Genomic DNA, 20151 nt, shown 5'->3' on the forward strand with positions numbered 1-20151 from the left:
AGACTAAGCCAAGTCTTCTGCTTGTGGTTGAAAGTGGATACACAGGTCACGTGCAAAAGCTGACTTTTCGCTCTCGGATTGGTCGCCACTTCTTCGCGACGTCTCTCTCCATCCCCATCTTGACTTCCTTTCTTACACCACTCAATGCCACGCCAGCGCCTGTCAACAAACACTCTGTCCTATCAGCTTCTGTGGGCCTTGGTATGATTTTGGAATCCCGGCAGTGCCTTCACGCTCACATGAAACTCGGACCACGCGAAAGCACATCATACAAGGTGCGAAAGCTGAATAGCTCTCATTTATACAGTACAGTGCTGGCATGCATCTGCATTGCCTTGTGCAACAGACGATCAGGCTCAGCCGCAATTCCAACCTGCACCTGCGGCCATGAGCTGAGACGCCGCTGAATATGACTGAATGTAGCCATGCCAACCCTCTTCATGAAGTTAATTTTTGATGTTCTTACTGGCTTCCTACTTTGCGCGCGAGAAAGTTCCCAAGCCTGAGCTAAAGCAGCTATGTGCTCGTCGAGTATACGCGTAGCAAGGGATCCGATGGCCTGGAGTCTTGTATGCAATGCGCAGCCCCGAATTTCTTCTCCCTTCGCACGGGGCTTTCACGTGTGCTATCCGCACTTCCTTGCCCTCTTCACAATGGTCACAATTGTCACTGAATCATCCAGTGCCGTTCAACCATGGATCTTCCAAAAGTTCCCGAGCAGTCTTGCGGTCTTCAGGTTTCCACTGCAACATGGACCTGATGAACTGTACGAACAACTCTTTATCCTTGCGACTTACCATGCATCCGACGTTCCATATATCGATCGGATAACTCCACTCCATTTCCATCGCGACTTCTGGGGATCTGTATGCTTCGGGCTGTACAAACACATCGTGCTCTATATCGCCTCGAACCGCCGCGCCGAAATCCGACAAAACAGGATTCCCGAACGTCTTCGGTAGATCAAAGCTTCTTGACAGGTAGACTGTCTTATCCCCGACGGATTTACGAGGGGAAGGATGTCCAAGCCCAGCTTGTACGAATGATTGTAAAATCGAATCATCTTCAATGGTCTGAAGGATGTTGTCCGCTTTAATATCTACGACGCATATTCGTGTTAGCATCGATGACTTTCAGGTTGCAGATTGGATTTCGCGATTGCCACTCACCAGTGTGTATGACGTGGCATTCCGTGTGGATGTAATCTAGAGCGAGAAAGACATATCTCGACAAAGGCTTGAGAAGCTCCGCTGAAGCTTGGTGAGTGCCATTCCTGGCCACCAGATTTTCGATGCTGTCCCAAAGGGGTATCTGAACAATACCGTGATGTGGTCCACCGGACCGGGGAATCTCGAAGGTTTCGAAGGCCGTTCTGATGCACGAAGAGCCCGGATGTGATGCTGTCTTGCAGGTACTGAGATATTGGTACATCTTGACCTCATCCTCATTGTCCGGGTGCCGCGTATAGATTTTCAGGGTGACGAAGCTGTGCTTCCTATCTCATTGATCAGTCAATAGGGGTTTCAGGATCTCACATGAAAGCCTACCTACTGAATGCCACGCGCGAGCCAAACAGTCGAGGTGGCACCATAGCCAAGTTTGCCAACTACCTGATATCTCGCGTCAAATACCTGTCCAATGCTCACGGGATAGTATGCCCCTTCATCAAATCCATCCGTTGCTTCTTCATCAAGCACTTCATCGTCTTCTATGATCTCAAAGTCCAACTCTTTGAATTGCAGAAGTGAAGTGGGTCGCTCTTCTCCTCTGTGGATGACACCATGGTTGCTAACGCTCGCGAACCGGGGTTGATATGGCGGAACGAGGCCTTGCACAATGTCGTTTTGGCTGGCCTGGAACGATTTGCAGCATGATCGCCAAGGACACAGCGGCTTCCAGCCCGGGAATCTGTCCAGCAGTTTTCTGGAGATTTGAATGCCTTCCAGGTTCCAAGTCTATGGCTACCTAGGCTAGCTGGCAGGCGCGGGAGCGGAGCAAGCCGTGTATCTTGAGTCAATGTCAGTATAAAGTACCGTAAAGGCCTATAAGTAGAAGAACCGTCCGAATTTGGTGCCTGTCTGCCGTTCTAATTAGGTACTCAGGCCAATACTTCTTTTGTGGCACGTGATTTTATTTTATTTTTCTTCCAATCAGAGGCCTGATAGGAATTTTTATGGTTAGTTCTAAGCGCATCTTTATATTGAACTAATAATAAACCCCGGCGAACATTTCGCATCCTCGTCGCTATATGTGTCCCTTTGATACATACATGCTAGCGAAGATGAAAAGGTGACTTGGACATGGATTTTGAGATGGATTTTCCGAAAGGAAGAAGGTATGTGGTGGTCTCTTCAAGCTGATCTTTCACAAGCAGATGCCGTAGAATATCTTCCCCTCCATCCGATAACCCAACTTCTGCCTCGAAACCCTCCCTCCCATTCTTCATATCCTCCAACCCCTCAAACACACCTCGCAGCCCACCTTCCTTGACAGTAACAGCCGGCGCCCGAATCTTTTTTCCCCTTCAACCAGTACCAATTGCCAGGTGGTTTGGTTTGCCCCCGGCCTCTAACCTAGCCTGTACATTCCCCTTGGTATCTGCTAGCATCATCATTGCTGCACATACATGCGTTACTGGTTGAGCTATAAGATCGCATGTTAGGAACTACCTAGTGGAAAAAAGTATTCGTAGACGCGCCACTTACTCTGTTTTCTTGTAGGCATACCCATATCCGTTTGCAAGGCACGAGTGCCCACAGTAATGCGGATCGTCAATCTGATTCACACAGTATGGCTTATGGTCGGCGTTACTGACTAAACATCCCCACCGTTGGTCCTTTCTGCATGTAAAGATTTGATGGCAATCACATGCAACTCCAGCATCATATGCCGAGGCGGTTAAGGCGAGAGCGATGGCGATAGCGAAGGTAAGTGTAGATCGCATAGTGTAGGTGTTGTGTTCTTGCTGTAGATTTACCGATGTTGGGTGTAGGAGTTCTTGCTGTGGATTTCACGATGTTGAGTGTAGAGGTGAGGTTGTGTTATGGACCAACTATCGGGCAATGAGATTGTTTTTTATACAGTGATCAGTTACCAACCGGCCACCTTTCACCAACCCTCTATAGACCAACTATCGAGACCAACACATTGTAGTCGCATCCGGGAAAGCAATGGTGGTATGTTAGTAGGAATAAAGCTTACACTAGAATAGGATAGACTTCATTTATTAATAGATATCTATCCTTGACCACTTTCCCTGAGCCCTAACTCCCGTCATTTTCGCTAGGAATCTTGCTGGCTGTATACAGGATGCGAAGAGTTGGTTGCTAATCCGAATGCAAGTACCTGGTACTTTCCAAGGTTGAATTGGATCCGTTGCTGTTGTAACTAGCCCTGGCGTACTGAGATACCGGCTTTTATAAACTTCAAAAGCGTGCGGATAACCTTCATCAAGCTTTAAGATGCTATCTTTATGGAGAATCGGAGATACAACTATCACTGTTTCGGCTGGACGAATTCTTGGTCTGGCTTGAGCGCGGTCTTTATCGAGAGCTGGAAGTCGAAGACTCGAAGAGAGCATGGGATATGGGCATGAACCACGGGTAGCTGGCCTTCACCAACATCGACGATGTCGAGACGCACCTGACACTCCTGCTTGTCCAGATCAACGTAGACTTCGCCAGGAACATGTAGATCCATATTCTAATGTAAGCTCCGCCATGGTCGTAGTGTTGATCAGGCTGAACTTCCATCTAGGTTTGGACCCCACTCGCTCGGACGTTGCTCCAGAGAGGGCGGCCGGTATGCAATAATTTTTGATAGTACATAGATTGCTACTTTGTACTGTTACAGAGCTCGCCAGCCTGCTATCAAAGCTAGGCTCGAGCATTCCAAAATTCATATCTCGGCAGTTCCCAAGGCTCGCCGGCCGAGAATCGTGCCCAGTGATGTCTTTTACGCCGGAATATGCAAACCCCTACCAAACGCCGCTTCCCTTCCGAGCCTTGTTCAGACTCCGATTCATCTCGTGACAGCTAAGAAGCCCATTCGCCGATCCATGTCACAGTAACAGTATGATAAGCAGCCTGCCCGCCTATCTATAAAATTCACCTCTCTTGACATTGACACCATACTCTCCCACAGCCATGCCCAGATCTTCCATAGTAAGGACAGTCCGTCCTTGGCCGCCAGCTGCGCCTCCGCCGCCGTAACCTGCTCGTGGTCCACCAAGCGGTGCACTCTTTCCCGCATCCTTCTTGCCCTTTCCTGTACCTTCGTCGCCGGCACCTCCCATGCTGATACCCGCGGCACCTCCGAGTCCGGTAAGTGGGTTGTTTGATGTGGTATTCGTGCTTCGTATGCGACTGTACTGGTAAGCGTCGCTTGCGATGTCGGCTATGAATTTCTGCGTCGCTAGTGCCAGCAAGCGTGCGAGTCGGCGATCTGTTTCTGGTGGTGGAGGTAGGCCGGCAAGTGTGAGATAGTAGTCAGTGACGGCGTCGGGAATAAGCGGCGCATAGTCGTCCATCTTGCCAAGGAACTCGCGCAAGCTGGTATCCTTCTTCTGTGGTATGCGCGGCTCGACGACGGCAGGAATGTTGGCAATGTTGGGCAGCCCGTTGGATGGTTCGGCCGCCGGTTGCGCCGTTGAAGCAGCGTTCTGTTCGTTCATGCTGTCGGCTCGGGCAATCTCGGCGTCGAGGTCGCGCTCCTGCTTGGAATCAAGTGCGGGATCTTCAGGTCGAGGCTGTGACGCGGTATTGCTGGCAGAATTGGCGTTGGCGTTCGGCGAGTTCGAAGATGTGCCTGCGGAGGCTTCGGTAGGGAAAGAAGGCTTTGCATCGTGGTCCATGGCGGCTGCTGCGGCGGCTGCTGTGCGCCTTCACTTGCGCCACCAGCTCGTGAAGATGATGCACGTGAAGATGAGTTTGAGCTCAGTTCGCGCAGCTCAATTTCGACGCCGACGCCGACGCCGACGCCGTTCGTGATGTCTTCTGCACGATTGGGACAGCCTGTCGGCGGAAGAGCGTGTCGCTGGGATGCTGGGCGCGCCGGTGAGGTGAATACGGTGCACCAGCAACATGTGTGGTCGACGCCGAAGGGATCGCGCTTTTCTCGGCCGGGTTTGGCGCGAGCTGCCTCCTCACCCACCTCGGAGAGCAGAAGGTGGGTAGTATATCGCATGCTATGCTCTACTCCCCCCACGAACGGGAAAGTTGTCTCTGCTTTCAACTGTATATGCTTGGCTCTCTCTATACATGATCTGCCACCCTTCAAGTTATCGCGCCCGCCAGCTATTCTATATGCACGACTTGGTCGCGGAGGACACGAGTGATCTAAACGTAGCACTGCCCGGATCATTTTGTTTTCCCGAGTACCATAGGCAAATATTGCCATCAAGGAACAAGTTAAACTGGGAAACACGCCAAATACAATCTTCTAGCAAACCGGAAATCTCGAGAAACAGGAAGAATTGGGGAAACGGAAACCTCCATCTAGTGCTCCAGCATGGAGGTTGCAGTGCAACATAGCATGATGGTATTTGAGCCACCTGCCCAGCACATCAGTATAGTGCGGTGGCCGAGAGTGCGCAGCGAACACTGGACATGCTAGAACTAAGGCATCATCAGTCGCCCGGTCTCCGGCCAGCTCGTCCGACGCGCGAGATCTCAGCAGAGGCTCAGATTCTCAGGAGCAGGGCTGGAAGGATTCGGCGGGAGGGCACGCTCACGCTCACATCGAATGCCTGACGTACGGCGTACCACGCGTGGAACAGGGATCCGATAGCATGATCACTTCAAGGTTGTCATGCGCAGCACGATATTTCGTGCCTGTCAGCCTTCGAAGACATGACTTTTGGCGACTGGCATCCGTGGCATGCACACCTGCCAGCACAGGGAGCGAGCTGTTAGGGCTCGCCTGGACTCAATGGTCGCGCCTGTACCAGCTGGCGAACTCCCCTACTCGTGCGAAGATCGCCATTTTGGCGCTTCAGAAAGAGCATGTGCTCAGTTGCGAGCTGGCAGCACTACGGTACGAAAGCCCAGCATCGGCCGAAGTCCTCAGCTTGCTTCCCCTCGAAGGTGCTCTCGTGTCTCCAACACTGTTCTGATGCCTCGTAGATCGCGCTGCGGACGTAGACATCTTGCCATTTGTTCGCATGGTAGCCATTCTCGAACAGCAGCATCAAGCGACCAGTCAAAGTCTCTATCTCATCAGTCTTGCGGAGTTCTGATCACTTGTGCATTGAGGTGCTGCACGTGGAGCTTAGCCCTCGATGCTCTTCTCATCATTGGCCCCACCCTAGGATTTCGTCGACGGGAAGGATTCAAGCCGCCGCCACGATTGGACAAAAGCGCTAAGAGTCCCATAGAGCTAATAGGGCATAGAAGTAATAGGGCACAGGGCTGCGAACGGGGAACAGCGTGCATACTGAAGTAGGTCAGCGTTGACTCTCGCATTCGTCTGCTTGCCCACTTACTTTGATCGGCACCGAACGTGGTGTGTTGGCCTGGCCTGGCCTTGCGGTCTGATGGTATTCAGCGATGTCTGACTGAAAATTGAAGCTCCGCCCGGTCTTTCTTCAGATCACATTACATACCACTCGGCTGCATAGTCGATTATTGAAAAAGCACAGATGTCGATACAACTCTTGATGGCAGATCCTAACCGTCGCACCAACGGAGGTACTGGCCGATCGAATGGGACTAGAAATGCTTTGAGGTATGCTCACTCACGTCGAACGAACCACGCATGACTGACTACAGCACAAGTAATGGCCTTTCTCCACTCAACACTGGGCAAGGGCAAACGAATGGATTCCAGCCGTTGGGCACCGAGGCACGGACAGATTACACAAACCAATTGGCGCACTTGGAAGAACAGAATCGGCTTCGACGACAAGCAGCGCAAGATGAACGACGCCATGCACAATCGCAACCACAGAGTCCTGTGGAACCGCCACCACCAAGATGGAACCAGTATGAACCACGCTCTGCGATCGACGGTACCTACTGGAGCCGGGCTGAAGCAGAGCCTTCAAGTGCAAGCACGACGACCAGCGGTAGTCAAAGTGCCAGCGACTCCATCTATCGGTATCAGCAGATGCTGCTCATCGAACAGCAGCGACGTATCCGCGAGATGGAAGAGACGCGTCGACAGCAGGAGCGGCAAAGGCAGCGCGAACAGCAGGATCGCCGGCAGTGAGTACATCACACGACCGGGTGTGTCTGTCAAATAATTCTGTATTTCGGGTTTGAGCGACATCTCCAGCGTTCTTGCGTTCAGCCACACATCAGAGCGAGCGAGTGAGCACAGCGTTGCACTTGATGTATCCAGCCTGCCAGCCGCAGCCTCAGGCCACGATCACGTGCCCGAGCGTTCTTGGCATCGCTACCTCTTCTTCGCAGAACCCGTAGAATCTCTAATCTACTACTTTACTGCAGCACTACAAATTTCCAATTCCACTGTTGCATCACTACGGACGGCTACGCACAGGTCCACATGTTTGCTGTACAGAGCACTGCAGATGACCCTAACGTTACTTTGCATTCCTGTTCGGTGCCACAGATCCTACCATGTCTTCCAATCAATCGCATTCACGCCAAGCTGTCCTCGATCATGACCCTGCTATAGCCCCATATTGATCCTGCTCGCTAAGGACCGCCAGCAACACAACGACATTCGAATAGAACACTCTCTGCCCCATGCAGCGCATCTCTCGACATCAGGCTGGTAAAGCAGATATTGCTTTTCCAAACATGGCGGGCGGAACCTAAGAAGAAGAGAATTTACTCAATTCACTTCAATTCCCGAACGCCTCTCGTTCTTTCATTCTCAGTGCTTCGTTCTGTGCGAAAGTTCTCCTGCCGTGCTCAATTCATCTCAATGCCTGCCTGCCTGCCTCCCCGTTCTTTCGTTCTCAATTCTTCGATTCCTCCCAACCAACCAGCTGCTCTTCGCGATTTGAACAGGGTGGGATAAATCTCCCTATGCCCGATAAATCAACCCGCTCTGAGAGTCAGAAGGAGTCGGGACAGCCTTATCGCTCGGACTATCGTAACAAAAAGGGTACACACAACGATGGGCACCGCGACGTGCATGAATCTTGGAGGTAGCCTTCTGATCGACGACATCTCGCTCGGCCCGTGTGACGGCAAATCCATCAAAGACCTGAATCTCGACAGGGACTTTTCCCTTGCCGGCATCATATTCGCGGAGACATCTCGTGTCATCGACGTGAAGATCGGGGAATCGCCTGCAGCCATGCGCTACATCGGAGATCGTGATGCCGGTGGGTTCCTCGATTTTCATGAACCATTGGTTCCGGCACCATGGCAAGCTGCATTGGATGGCAATGCAGCGGGATGGTGGTTGAGTGATGAACATGGTATGAATTTTCGACTGAGGATACTGTACTCGCACAGCAGCTGTTCTGTGTCGAAGCGGAGGTGTAATTTCTCGGGGAAGTCTTGTCTGACGCGGCTCTTGGCTAGCATGCGATCGGCGAGGGAGTCTGGGTAATCCAGCTCTGGGAGCAGAGTGAAGATGAAGGGGTTGATGAGCATTGGGTTGCGTATATTGCCTAGTGGAAGGGTGGGGCGGAGGAAGAGTGTTTCGGGGCCTGTGTATGGCGGGACAAAATCTTTCGACTCTCGTTCAACGTGCTCGATTGGAGAATTGTAGCGTTTGAGTCTCTTGGTGTTGACTTGCCATAATGACTTGTACCTGAGATTGGAACGCGTGGTGGTCAGCAAAGGTCTCAACGGAGGTGTAGTTTTCATTGAAAAGACTTGGGCAAGAGCACTTTTACATGTGCAGAACTCACTATCGCGCAGTAAAGTACAAGGGAGGTCAGGCAGAGGTACTTACGAGTAGTCGGGCTCCAAGAAGAGCTTTTGGCGCAGCTTCAGTGACTGCTTGACGGTCGACTTGATCTTGAAGCAAACCTCCTGAGCATGCAGGAGATCTTGAGGCGGCAGGTGGCTGAGTACGTTCTCGAGTAGCTCAAAGGTATCGATAACCTGGTGAAAGGTGGCTTTCGGCTCTTTAGAAAGTCGCCACGAAGCGTCTCGAGTCCATTGCTTCGGCGCGTTGGCCTCTCGCGCCTTGACCAGTTGATGTGTCTTGTTCGCTTTCTTACTTGCGATCTTCTTGTGTCGTTGCGACTTCACCATGTTTGCGCGATATACGGCGAGTTGATGTTGGAAGTATAACGGGAAAGGAGTCTTAAATGGAAGAAGTTGAGCTGTTGATGTCGCGAGGCGCCACAAGTGCCCGTGCCCATGCACATTCTGCGTCCGTTTGCATGTGATGTTAACAGGACCCGCTCTCGATGCCGTGAAGCACGTGCATTCTTCTCTCACGGAACGGAAGCAGGAAGAAGGCCATACACTACCACCCGTCCACATGGAGAAGCACTGCTTCGAAGCATGCCAGGAAGCGGGCGAATCATAATCGAAAGCAGAGGTCGGCAAAACTTCAGCAAAACGTTCCAAATGAGGTTGCACTCGCGTTGATATCCCATTGATAAATCCATTGCGTTTGTCGAAGAAGTATTGCAGCGCACCTCAAACCCAAACCTGCGCCACGCTGTGCTACGCTGAAGATACTCTAGCAGAAATCAATAGGCAATTTCAGTTCTTCTCAGGCCACGGTCTTCTATCGTCTACCAGTCCTAGCACTGCGCTGCGCAGGTGGAGGCGGCTCGAAGGCGTCGTCATCGTCGCTGATCTCGTCTTCGCTGGGCTCATGACGCTTCGAAGCAGCAGATTTCGTCGCTGTCGCCCTGCCATTTGTGCGGCCACTGCCAATGGCCTGGGTGCCGAAGGTGAGCTGTGACTGAGTGCCGCCAGATCGCGAAGTCGTGGCAGCACCTCTGCCTCTACCTCGTCCTCCACGTGCAGCAGTTCGCTTGGGTGGACTTGGATCTCGCGGCGTGTCTTGGGTGACGAAAAGTCCTTGCGACTCATCGTCGTCGTCATCGCTGATCATCACCACATCCTCATCTTCGTCTTCCGACACTTGTTTCTTCTTCCCTCTTCCCGTGGCAGCCTTGCTCGCAGGCGCCTTCTTCGCAGCAGCAGTGGTCTTGCGCGTGGTGCCAGCAGCTGTCTTTCCACCTCTGCCTCCGCGACTGCCTCTTCCTCGCGCCGGCCGTGACCCAGAAGCGACGCTACTAGCATCATCTTCGTCGCCATTAGCATCGCCATCGACATGTTTAATCGCGCCGATGCTATCCTCCCAGTGCCCTGCAACATCGCTGTCCCAACCATCTGGCTTTGGGTTGATGTCTGTCCTCCGCCGACGAGAGCGCACGCCACTAGAATGCTGCTCTTCGAGGGTTTCACGGTTTTTCTCCATGGCTAGTTGGATCTGCTCTTCATCGAACGCTTCTTCGTTTTCTTCCTCGGCTTCGTCTGCTGGTCCAACGAGTCCGCGTTGCTGGTCCTCCAGTTTATCTATTAAGAACTGCTCCATGGCATGTTTGTCATCTTTGTTGACGAATTGACTGACCGCATCGCTGAAAGCGTTGGAAGGCAAGACTTGAAGCGACTGTGCAGCAAGATACTCGTTGACCAGCTTTTCAACCGCCACAGAGTCAAATTCGGTCTGCTGCAGGATCCTCTCGTCTGGTTCATCCGGCTGTCTCCGCTTCCCTGTACCTGCTGCACGCTTACGATGCACCTGTAACACATCGCTAGCGTTGGCGACTCTGTCGGCAAACGTTGCGGAATAGCGTTGCGAATTTGGAAAGTCAAATGGTTTGCCCCCTTCCGGTGGCGTGGCCTCAACGCGAAGCCTGATGAGCGGTAGTGGTGGCTGCTCTTCTTCGTCCATCTCGTCGCCCTCCTCTTGTAGCTCGTGCCATTGCTGTTGTGCTTCTTGAATCATCTCGTCAACGACGACATCAAGAAATGCTGTCAGTTCGTTCTTGTGCTCTTTCTCGTAGGCGAGCGCGTGAATCTCAGGATAGTCGCTGAGCGAGATCTCCCTCATAATGAAGGGACGCACTGTCTTCAGTCTGATATTCTCGGTACGGAACGCTGTACCTGTGAGGCTCAGGATGGCCACCTGCTTTGCCACTGCCTCACCTTTTACCAAAGATGTGGCAACGGAAGAACCAGGCTGCATGACTTTGAAGCCGTGCGTCGAATTTGTCTGCGGATCGATTTTGCATTCGTGCTCGTGACCCCAGATGATGAGATCCATGAAACCTGGCAAAAAGCGCTCTGGCAGGAAGTTGGTATCGGTGTAGGCATGATGATTCTGGTGAACACTCAGGATGTTGAACCAGTCTCCAGTGTCTCGACTCGGCTGGAAGAACTTGACCTGACCGTCTCGAAAGGTACGGAAGAGTCGCTCATCGCGGACATTGCTCATGCCATACAGTGCGAGCTTCGTCTTGCCCTTCTGAAGCAGGACTGGCTTCACGTGGATGTTGTCCGACTCGGGAGTTCGGCCATAGTAGTTGATCAGGCCAGAGACGGACAGGATGTCGAGAGCTGCTAGATGGCCCTCTCCCGATGGATCGTCGTGGTTGCCATGGATGGAGAAGACTGGGATGGCCACATTGAGATCCTGATCTTCGTAGTTGACGTGATTGAAAGATCTACAAATCGTGAGCACATGCGTCTTTCATCAAAGGAGCAGCAATTACCCAGCGAAATGCTCACTGCCGTCGCTCAACATTTGCAGCTCGCATGGCTTGTCACCAAAGCAGTTCCGGCGCAGGCTTCGCATAACTTGATACATGGCTTTGCGGGACGGCTTGTTCTCGTGGAAGAGATCACCGGCCATGAGCACCATGTCGACTTCACGCTCTCTCGCCAAGCACATGATCTCGTCGAAAGTCTTCCAGCTGTCGTCGCCCCGAACCGGGTCCCGCTCGTTGTAGCCGACATGATTGTCGGTCGTGATGAGGATGCGGATGGTGTCGCCGTCTGTGTATGTTTGAGATGAGCCATTCGGTCTTCCAAGGGTTGGTCTGGACAGACTGTCATGCATACCTTCATTGCCCGCTCGGCCCGGCATGCTGATTGCAGAGACCGAAATGGGCAGGTTGAGGGTGATGGAGGAGGTGGACGAGACGCGAGGCTCTTATGTAACATCTGACATTGAGAAGGCGCAAGAAAGGACGAGCGTTTGCTAGAGAACATGAATGAACGCAGAGGCACGGCGATTGGAGGAGAGCGTCGTTTGATGCCTGGGACACGCGCACGCGCACGCGCTCGCGAGTCGCGTGCATTTGGACCGGGGTCACAAACAAGCTTTGGGCCTTGCCTCTTCTGGAACCCCCGGCCGCACCTTCCTCGACACCTCATCGCTGTTCGACAATCCCACCGCCATCGACAACAGAGCGATGCGATGAAGGCCACGAGTGCGCTGCTGGCGCGATCAGTATGGAAGGGTGAGTTCATGCTATACGAGCCTTTCCCATGCACTTCTCGCGCTGACATGTGCTATCAGGGCCCCATATTGTAGCGTAAGCTCCTCCGACTCTTTCGCGCCGCCAGCGCGTATCGTCTCGTCTCAAGAATGCTCGCTGACGTGCCTCAAGCTTGCCGATCGTGCGTGCGAAGCCTGGTGAGAGAACTCCGCCCGTCAAGACCCAGGCGAGAAGCGCCACGATCCTACCAAACTTCGTTGGACTGGTCTTCCAGGTCTACAATGGCAAGATATATCACGATGTTCGCATCACGGAGGACATGGTTGGTCACAAGCTCGGGGAGTTCTCCATGTAAGTCTTGCAGATCCAGTTGCGACATGTTCGAGACTGACCCAGCAGGACGCGGAAACGCTTCATGTACAAGCAGACCAAGAACAAATGAGGAGGGATGTGTGGCGGCATCTGCATACTTGTATGCATGTTGGGGGAAATGCAACCGCGATGTGACTCTTGGGGGAGGATATGCTGCGGTGGATATATTATTCACGATACTCGAGCGGGGACATGAACATGTGCAACGATGACCGGCGACATATCTCATATCCGTTCCGGCCACGCCGCCCGAACCCGACTCATCAGCGATTGCGGCAAAGACGAACGGCCGGGAGGTAGAACTTTTGTGTCAGTGGACAGCTGTCAAAGTGGGACAGTTAAACCCCAATGCGGTACGTATCAGTGAGTGAGCACGACCTGCCTTTGGCCGGGCAGGTCGCATGCAGCGACACTGCAGCATATAGAATGGCGGACGGAATCAAAATCGACCAACGAAAGAATTTGTGCAGCACTGTACCTTCCCCACACGGGCGGTATCGTGGTATCCCCAGCAGAAAGCTTGACCCAGCGTGACAGTGACCGTGACAGGCACCGGCCGCGGACATCTCTTTCTCGTCACGATCGAATTCGAGATGCTCCTGCGCTTGTGGCGAACAGAGAGCAGGCAGTGCAAGGGGCAGTGCAAGACTTGGAAGACTCTCTGTCTGTCTTGCATCTGGCTCACGCATCAACCAACGCATACCACTTGTCTTTCGCTGTCGCAAACACCAACGCATTGCAACCCGACCATTCCCAGCTTCTTCATAACCCTCAACCGCTCGCTTTTGCTCCCCAAGCTGGACTCATCCGACTGCAGTCCCCCTCGCTCCCTCAGCGCGCGCAGAAACGCCGTCGGTGAGTGCATGCAGAGGGAGCCAGCGCGCGCCGCAGACTAACGCAAGCCGGAGTGCAGAGCCCGCATCGCAAGGGCTCCACATCTGCAATAGCCCGCTGCTGCCCGCGTCGCCAAGCTCGAGCCGTTGCCCAGACCTTCTTCCTCTGCACTCTCACATCATGACCACGGCCGGCTCCAAGACGACTCGCCGCGTCTACTCGGCCGAGGAACTCCATCGCCTTCGAGGCACGCAGTCGAAGCCCAATCTCGGCGAGTCGATCGAGGAGCACGACGGGGAGGATGCCGAGCTTGTGAAGGGTATGATTGGCCACTGCACTGCAAACCTCACTTCCAATCTCATGAAAAACGGCGTGGGGCTGCAGCCTGCCTAGTGTTGACCGCCAGCCCACTTCAAGCTCACCTCCGACTCGCCCCTCACTTCTGCATCCATGCTACCCGCTTCTTCCCTGACTGTCTGCACGTTTCCGACACCATCCCCGAGCACCGTCCATCATGGACTACGACGACGAGGTAGACGCCGTCGACAGGCGCTTCTACGCAAATCTTCTTGAATCTCCCTCCATCACACACGACGCGGGATTGTCATTGCACCAAGAGCTGACAAGTGAGCCAGAGCACGTTCTGCGCGGCACGAAATCGTTCACCGCTCGCTCATGGAAATCTCGTGCTTCGACTGCGACCCTCAGAGTCTCTTCGAACAGATCCAACATCGAAAACTTGTCCGTCCAAGGCGAGGACATCACCCGTCCAACCGGCCTCAGCGTTCCCGCCAGCGGTAGCGTTCTCGGCGAGATCGCTCCAAATGGTCAACTCGTGGTTGGCCGAAACTTCAAGCTTCGTCCTTCCCCAACGCCTTCGCTCAAGAAGAAGAAGGTCGAAGAGCTCGTCAAAGCCCACGGCTCGCCTCAGCACATGCGTGTCACTGCAGGAGGTAAGAAACCCACACCATTCTTCGGCTTGGCAGAATTTTGCCACCAGCACACTCCCACAGATCTCAAGTCGGCCACCATGCTTGCTTACATGCTTGCTAACGATCCTCCAGGCAGGATCGTGCCATCGGACCAGTCTCCGCTGTGCCACCCACGATACGGATATAGCGCCATCAAAGCTAATGGCGGACTGATCAAATTTGCGCCGAACCATCGCGCTGGCGGTCAGGAGTGGACACCAGCTACCCAAGACGGATCCGTCGGAGAAGACATCCAAGGTCACCTCTGCCAAATCGTGAATGGCACTGTGCTGCGTCTTCGCGAACAAGATGGTGCTCTGCAGCTTTACATGCCTGCGCCAAATCTTGATATCATGCGAGCTCCGACCGTCGGTTTGGGACCTGTACAGCGTCCGCTCGACATGATCAGCTCCCATCAGAACGAGCGCATCATCGCTTCAGAGCCGTCCATTGCATCCCAGATCACTGCAAATGAGCTTGAGTATTCCAAGCTTGAGGGCCAGCTCAAGGAGATCGACAAGAGCGAAGTCATCCATGGTCGAACTATGCACAGAGCCGCAAAGGATGCTTTGGTGGCAAGACGCCGCGAGCTTGTCACAGGTATGGACAAAGTTCGCAAGACGCTGAAGGAGCTGAAGAATAAGCCGCCGCCAAATGCACCGACTTCTCCACGCGCGATGCGCCCTCGTCAGTCCATCTCGCCACCTGGCCGTCAAAGTTTCGCTCCGTTTCTTCAGTCGCAACCAGGTGCCAGTACCCATGCTCCACAGCAAAGCTATTCTGCCTTTGTTGCTGGCCGACCAGATCATTGCAGACCTTCGATCTCTCCTGAGGACTACTATGCAGCCAACGCCTGGGCTGTCGCTCCGCCAAGCATGTACGCTCCGCCGCCCTTTGACGGCTCGATGGCCGGCCCTGCATTCCCAGCATATGCGTCAGCACCAGCACTCCCGGGCACAAATGCTTCGCTTGCCGTTGGAAACGTGGGCGGCGCTCAAGATAATATGCGGCCACTCTCCGACTCGCTGGCACACCTCAGCATTGAGTCTCCCCGCAGTCACGCCGTCTCCATCAAGGCGCCTGATACCAGACTGGGTGCCAATGCCAAGTCAGGACTGAACCCAATGAGTCCAGTCTACAAGCCTGGCTTTCCAGCCGCACCAACTGCAAAGTCCTCATCCACCGCCCTTTCTGCCGCGTCGGGTTCATTTCAAAAGCATGTGCAGCCAGCCAAGAGCGGGACTGATGAGACCGTCAGTCCTTCAAAGAAGGATGCCCACCTCCAGAGCTCCAGCGTCTCTAGCTTGGGGACTGCTAACTTCTTTCCACACAATACGCAGGAGTACTCTACTCGACAGCACATCTATCCCCAGCGTGCTGAGTCATCGGACAAGGAAAATGCTGGCGCTCACCCACTTACGCCCAGCCAAGCCAACGAGGCATCGCTCTGGAAGGCTAGGGCACCGGATACTGGCGACTACAATGGCAAGGTGCCACCACCAGGCACGCCGGTGTTCCACAGCGATGCAACTACCCAAGCACCGCTGCCTTCGAGCATGAACGAGAACATACACGAGCAACGTCAGATGGACATTCCAAACAGAGACGCGGACAACGTCAGCCCAAAGAACAAGCGCGAGTGGCTTTTCATCGAGGAAGATCCAAGCGGACAGCAGCATGAAGTGCCGTCTTCACAGCCAAGCGAAGAGCCCGTCGACTTCTCAAAGAAGTCCCGTGCTTGGATCGAGGGTTTTCACGCCGGACTGCAGCGTCTCACTCCTGACCCAACCCGCAAGGGCGACTATCTCGTTGGCTTCTGTGAAGGATTGCTGCAGTCAGAGCCACAGACAGTAAACGCAATGCCCGCCGCGACAGCTTCCACTGGCAGTCCGATCAAGACTCACGCACGCCGTCCAAGCCCAGCTTTTCCATCGCGCTCAAACAGCCGAGTGCAGACTCTAGAGAAGGTCCCGGTCACATCTCGACCACCTCTCGAGAGCCACAATCACAGCATCGACACCCTCAAGCAAGCCGTCATCGATCCGCAGAATGAGAATGCGGTGCTCACACCTTCTGCTGAGGGTCCTCACGTGGCTGATCTGCCTGTCAACCTCGGAGCGTGGGCCAAGAAGCAGCACAGCTCTCCTTCTGGACCAGTCACTGGAGGCGAGAAGCTGCCCGACCAATTGATCCCCAAGCGCGCCATTCCTCTTGACCGCCAGGGCATCATGTCAGAGGGCAACATCGATGCTCGTCAGTCGGAGAAGACCTCTTCGAATGCACGTGCCAGCGAGGGAGCCGGCGCGTATCTCTTGCCATCCAGCAACCAGATGCCACTGCCAGCTTCTCCCACCACAAGCACCCGCAGCATTGCATCTAGCAGCATCGCTTCCGGAGGCGCACCAGACACTGGCCACCGCATCACCAGTCTCAGCAGCATCGACGCAAACATGTACCGCCAATGGCCCAGCAACCGCATCATGACACCTACCGAGTGGAAGACTAGTGGCTCTCTCGCTCACGCAGCTGGCTTGGCAACCGGATACTTTGCTGCAGCCCAGTTCGACGGTACGAACGAGCCATCGCTTCGAGGTCCAGGCCAGCTGACTCGCGACGTCGTAGGAGCTCCTCACCGCGTCGGCTCTGGCGGCCGCTTCCGGGAAGGCTCTCTCGATGGTATCGCCAGTCCACCCATGTCCCCCACCATCTCCCCAAGCGGCACTCCAAGCAAAGACAACAGCGGCAAGAAGAAGATCCCTTCCCCCACAAAAGCCAAATTCGAGCATGTTGCCGAGAAGATGGGTATCAAGATCGCTTCCGATGCTGGCGCCGATGGCGCTGCAGACTCGACTTCTCCTCGCGGCAAACGCTCGGCCTGGCGCGACTTGTAGAACAAGGGCGGTAAGGATGAGCGTGCTGCTTGATCAATCACCAACCACCCTGACGATTACGCTGAGCATTCCTCCGCATTTGTCAACACTCTGTATTGTCACCTTGCTGTGCTGGCGACAACAGGATACGCCACAGTCCTTGGGTACCTTTTACATCACCTTATGGCTGCATCGGCACTCAACATACGACATACGATACGCGCAACTCATGACGACTTGACTTAGTCACTTTTTTCGAGGCTTTGAGTTGTTGCCTGCATACCACTACTACTGCGACTGCGACTGCTTTGTTTAATATACTTATTTGTTTGCATGAAGACGGGCATGGACATGAGAGAATAATGGATTAATGGATGTGTCTGCTTATGGAATTGTATGATTAGATTGTGTTTTTGAAGTGTTTGAATGTAATTTTTTTGTGTTTCTGTTACGCGCAATTTCAACTTCGCTCTCTTGTCAACTTTGATGTGATGAAGTTACTTGGGAGCTGTGATATATCAATTGCTTACGTGCAATACATAAGGTAGTAGGTAAAGTAACTAGAGGAGAGGAGGCAGGGGTTGAGTTCGTTCATCATCTTCATGTTGATTCGAAAAACCAAAAATCTCATGGGGATTTGGGCAAGGATCGCGCGTTGAGGGTACGGGTACCTACCGCATATATATATATATATATATGCCTTGGGGCACAGTGCTCCTCGATCATCACCGATTATGATGCGAAGGTCGTTCTTTTTTTTTTCTTTTTTTTTCTTCTTACCTTGGTGATTGAGAGAATTCCCATTCCGTGCCTGCTGGGAAGACAGGAAGAAGAACTTGTATCTCTGATCTTTGTTGGATTCTCGAGGAGAGGTGAAAGTCTTGTGGTGGTGGGTGGATTTTATTAATATGGATTCATGTCGTTTGTGTAAAATCTAGAATTCGAATCGAAATCAAACAAAGCTTTGGGGTGCGTTAGTTGTGTAGAAACGAACGAATGACACTTATAATGTTCGATTTTTTTCACTTTGCGTGGTTTGGGCGACGATTTTTTTTGGGGGGGGGGGGGTCTTCATACGAGTGTGGCTGGAATTTCTTTTGCGTGGAGTGCTGAGATGAAGGGATTGTTTTTGATGCTTGTTGAGGGGGTTCATGAGGACTGAGGAATGCTTGGCCGCAATGCTCGATTTTACGTAGAGTTGTTGGCAAAAGGAATCGTGTTTGCTATGGGAGCTCTTAGACTCGCTGTTGTCGGAGAGACCAAGTTCTATCTATAGGTGAAATTTCATTTACTGTTAAGATGGTGGTGCGGAGTAGACGCATGTTTGAGAGCAGATGGAGTCGGCGTTTGCTTCTTACGGCGGCAGGGCTAAGAGGTTCATTATGGATTCCCGTGGTGGGCTTGAGAAGATTATTGGTTTCTTTCGGGTCTATCGCGCTTCTTCTGCACCAGCAAACATCAGATTGATACTAAAATGCGCTCTGTGCTGGTCCGTGTGACGACGTAGGCTTGCCCGAATTCTACGCAGCAAGCAATGAGTTCTTCCAATGTCGACAGCTCCAGCGGTTCTTCAACAAGCTGGTCTTCCGGGTCATCATTCAATCCCACGATGAGCGCCGAAGACTTTGAAGAACATTTGCTGAACCATACAGAACGTGTTCCGCGCTTTCTTTTCCGTTTCTGGCATGATAACTCTGGTGGGCGAAAAGAGCATGGCTTTGTGCTGAACGATACGAAGGCAATTACGCCTCTGTACCTCATGCTGCACCCCGAAAAGACGTACAAGCAGATCCACGAGCTTCCGTTGAAGGCCGTTTGGCGTAAGGCCCGATATCATCTTTGGAATGAGAGCACGGAAACATTTTTCTCTTCGTGGACACAGTCTTTACCTTTATGTCTCGCTTGGGCGAGGGAGTTCGCTGATGCCGGAAATCTTCACATCAGTATCTTGGACGTCACTCTCCTTCGGTCTCCGAACCGTGTGATGTCCGCGGTTTACCTGGGTGGCTTGTTAGAACAGGACTTTTCGAATCACTCGCACGAGTTCTTGGTGTATGGGAAGATCACGAGCTCGGCGTTCAGTAGTGTCAGCTGGAATCTGCTCGTGAGTAGCGGAATGCTCAAATTCATGGATAGAGAAGGCGACTTTTCAGCTCTTGGCCTGAAGAAGCCTCCCACCTGCGCAACCTGGGCTGTCCAGATCGGTAGGCTCTTCACGCCTGGTCGAGTTGAATTGCCCGTAGCTGCGCACCTGGCGACCATTTTCGAAGATGACTTGGGAGAGATGGATCAAGTGATCCGAACGCTCACAAGCGTATCGATGCAGCTGCCGGCTGGAGGCCTCGATGAGTTGACGATGGATGTTGACCACTATGGCTACCTTGAAGTTTTGCAGGCTGCGAAATTGTTACGCGCTGCCGTAGGCTTGCCCGCCGAGATTGAATCCGGACTCTCTGTGACAGGTCTGAAGCGGATGCGCAAACAGGCCATTGATGCATTAGCAGGTCGGTCAGTGGTGTCCACGGCCGTGCTTGGCGGATATGTCGCGATGACCAAGGGCAATTTCCTCGGTATTGGAGATGCACCCGTGGCAAGGGGTCAAAAGAATTGTGGCGTGGCATAATGTGCGAGGATGAAGCTGCATGGGGGCAGACGTTGTGTGGCAGGAAGGAGTCTCGAGATCGTGAGTTGGAGGAAGAGAAAGAGAGGTAGAGAA

The 20151-nt window shown here is 53.2% G+C and overlaps 11 protein-coding genes across 11 annotated transcripts; 6 read left to right on the forward strand and 5 right to left on the reverse strand.

Annotated features, from left to right (window-relative positions):
* Positions 1-674: 674 nt before the first annotated feature.
* On the reverse strand, positions 675-2730 carry MYCFIDRAFT_199919 (serine/threonine kinase; the record flags this gene model as incomplete). Its single annotated transcript, XM_007932886.1, has 5 exons — positions 675-1099; positions 1170-1495; positions 1552-1853; positions 2627-2643; positions 2706-2730. 5 exons carry the CDS (start codon positions 2728-2730, stop codon positions 675-677), a joined length of 1095 nt encoding a protein of 364 aa, XP_007931077.1.
* Positions 2731-2912: 182 nt separating this feature from the next.
* On the forward strand, positions 2913-3405 carry MYCFIDRAFT_178906 (uncharacterized protein; the record flags this gene model as incomplete). The annotated part of the gene is made up of 5 exons (XM_007932887.1): positions 2913-2931; positions 2972-3030; positions 3068-3173; positions 3262-3360; positions 3392-3405. The coding sequence occupies 5 exons, from the start codon at positions 2913-2915 to the stop codon at positions 3403-3405; spliced, it is 297 nt and encodes a 98-aa protein (XP_007931078.1).
* Positions 3406-3799: 394 nt separating this feature from the next.
* On the reverse strand, positions 3800-5049 carry MYCFIDRAFT_212479 (uncharacterized protein). The gene has a single exon (XM_007932888.1). It carries the CDS (start codon positions 4850-4852, stop codon positions 4094-4096), a length of 759 nt encoding a protein of 252 aa, XP_007931079.1. The 5' UTR covers positions 4853-5049; the 3' UTR covers positions 3800-4093.
* Positions 5050-6637: 1588 nt separating this feature from the next.
* Positions 6638-7418, forward strand: MYCFIDRAFT_178908 (uncharacterized protein; the record flags this gene model as incomplete). The annotated part of the gene is made up of 3 exons (XM_007932889.1): positions 6638-6737; positions 6768-7223; positions 7261-7418. 3 exons carry the CDS (start codon positions 6638-6640, stop codon positions 7416-7418), a joined length of 714 nt encoding a protein of 237 aa, XP_007931080.1.
* A 571-nt stretch (positions 7419-7989) lies between these two features.
* Positions 7990-9176, reverse strand: MYCFIDRAFT_83838 (uncharacterized protein; the record flags this gene model as incomplete). The annotated part of the gene is made up of 3 exons (XM_007932890.1): positions 7990-8341; positions 8425-8727; positions 8872-9176. 3 exons carry the CDS (start codon positions 9174-9176, stop codon positions 7990-7992), a joined length of 960 nt encoding a protein of 319 aa, XP_007931081.1.
* Positions 9177-9666: 490 nt separating this feature from the next.
* On the reverse strand, positions 9667-11946 carry MYCFIDRAFT_96229 (uncharacterized protein; the record flags this gene model as incomplete). Its single annotated transcript, XM_007932891.1, has 2 exons — positions 9667-11611; positions 11660-11946. Coding segments are annotated over 2 exons (2232 nt in total), but the record flags the coding sequence as incomplete, so codon positions are not given.
* A 420-nt stretch (positions 11947-12366) lies between these two features.
* Positions 12367-13215, forward strand: MYCFIDRAFT_53640 (uncharacterized protein; the record flags this gene model as incomplete). Its single annotated transcript, XM_007932393.1, has 4 exons — positions 12367-12409; positions 12469-12484; positions 12560-12739; positions 12788-13215. The coding sequence occupies 4 exons, from the start codon at positions 12367-12369 to the stop codon at positions 12828-12830; spliced, it is 282 nt and encodes a 93-aa protein (XP_007930584.1). The 3' UTR covers positions 12831-13215.
* On the forward strand, positions 12390-13215 carry MYCFIDRAFT_157541 (uncharacterized protein). The gene is made up of 3 exons (XM_007932892.1): positions 12390-12484; positions 12560-12739; positions 12788-13215. Exon 3 carries the CDS (start codon positions 12969-12971, stop codon positions 13125-13127), a length of 159 nt encoding a protein of 52 aa, XP_007931083.1. The 5' UTR covers positions 12390-12484; positions 12560-12739; positions 12788-12968; the 3' UTR covers positions 13128-13215.
* An 893-nt stretch (positions 13216-14108) lies between these two features.
* Positions 14109-17456, forward strand: MYCFIDRAFT_178910 (uncharacterized protein; the record flags this gene model as incomplete). Its single annotated transcript, XM_007932893.1, has 1 exon — positions 14109-17456. The coding sequence occupies one exon, from the start codon at positions 14109-14111 to the stop codon at positions 17454-17456; it is 3348 nt and encodes a 1115-aa protein (XP_007931084.1).
* Positions 17457-17493: 37 nt separating this feature from the next.
* MYCFIDRAFT_178911 (uncharacterized protein) lies at positions 17494-18757 on the reverse strand (the record flags this gene model as incomplete). Its single annotated transcript, XM_007932894.1, has 10 exons — positions 17494-17527; positions 17559-17567; positions 17591-17615; positions 17640-17696; positions 17734-17880; positions 17918-17943; positions 17975-18369; positions 18394-18437; positions 18462-18667; positions 18696-18757. The coding sequence occupies 10 exons, from the start codon at positions 18755-18757 to the stop codon at positions 17494-17496; spliced, it is 1005 nt and encodes a 334-aa protein (XP_007931085.1).
* Positions 18758-19044: 287 nt separating this feature from the next.
* MYCFIDRAFT_83835 (uncharacterized protein) lies at positions 19045-20058 on the forward strand (the record flags this gene model as incomplete). The annotated part of the gene is made up of 1 exon (XM_007932895.1): positions 19045-20058. One exon carries the CDS (start codon positions 19045-19047, stop codon positions 20056-20058), a length of 1014 nt encoding a protein of 337 aa, XP_007931086.1.
* Positions 20059-20151: the final 93 nt, after the last annotated feature.

This window comes from Pseudocercospora fijiensis (genome assembly GCF_000340215.1).
Source record: "Pseudocercospora fijiensis CIRAD86 unplaced genomic scaffold MYCFIscaffold_9, whole genome shotgun sequence".
Classification (NCBI taxonomy): Eukaryota; Fungi; Ascomycota; class Dothideomycetes; order Mycosphaerellales; family Mycosphaerellaceae; genus Pseudocercospora; species Pseudocercospora fijiensis.

Coding starts and splice junctions, on each gene's coding strand:
- MYCFIDRAFT_157541 (XM_007932892.1), top strand. CDS start 12,969: ATGACCGGCGACATATCTCATATCCGTTCCGGCCACGCCGCCCGAACC.
- MYCFIDRAFT_212479 (XM_007932888.1), bottom strand. CDS start 4,852: ATGGACCACGATGCAAAGCCTTCTTTCCCTACCGAAGCCTCCGCAGGC.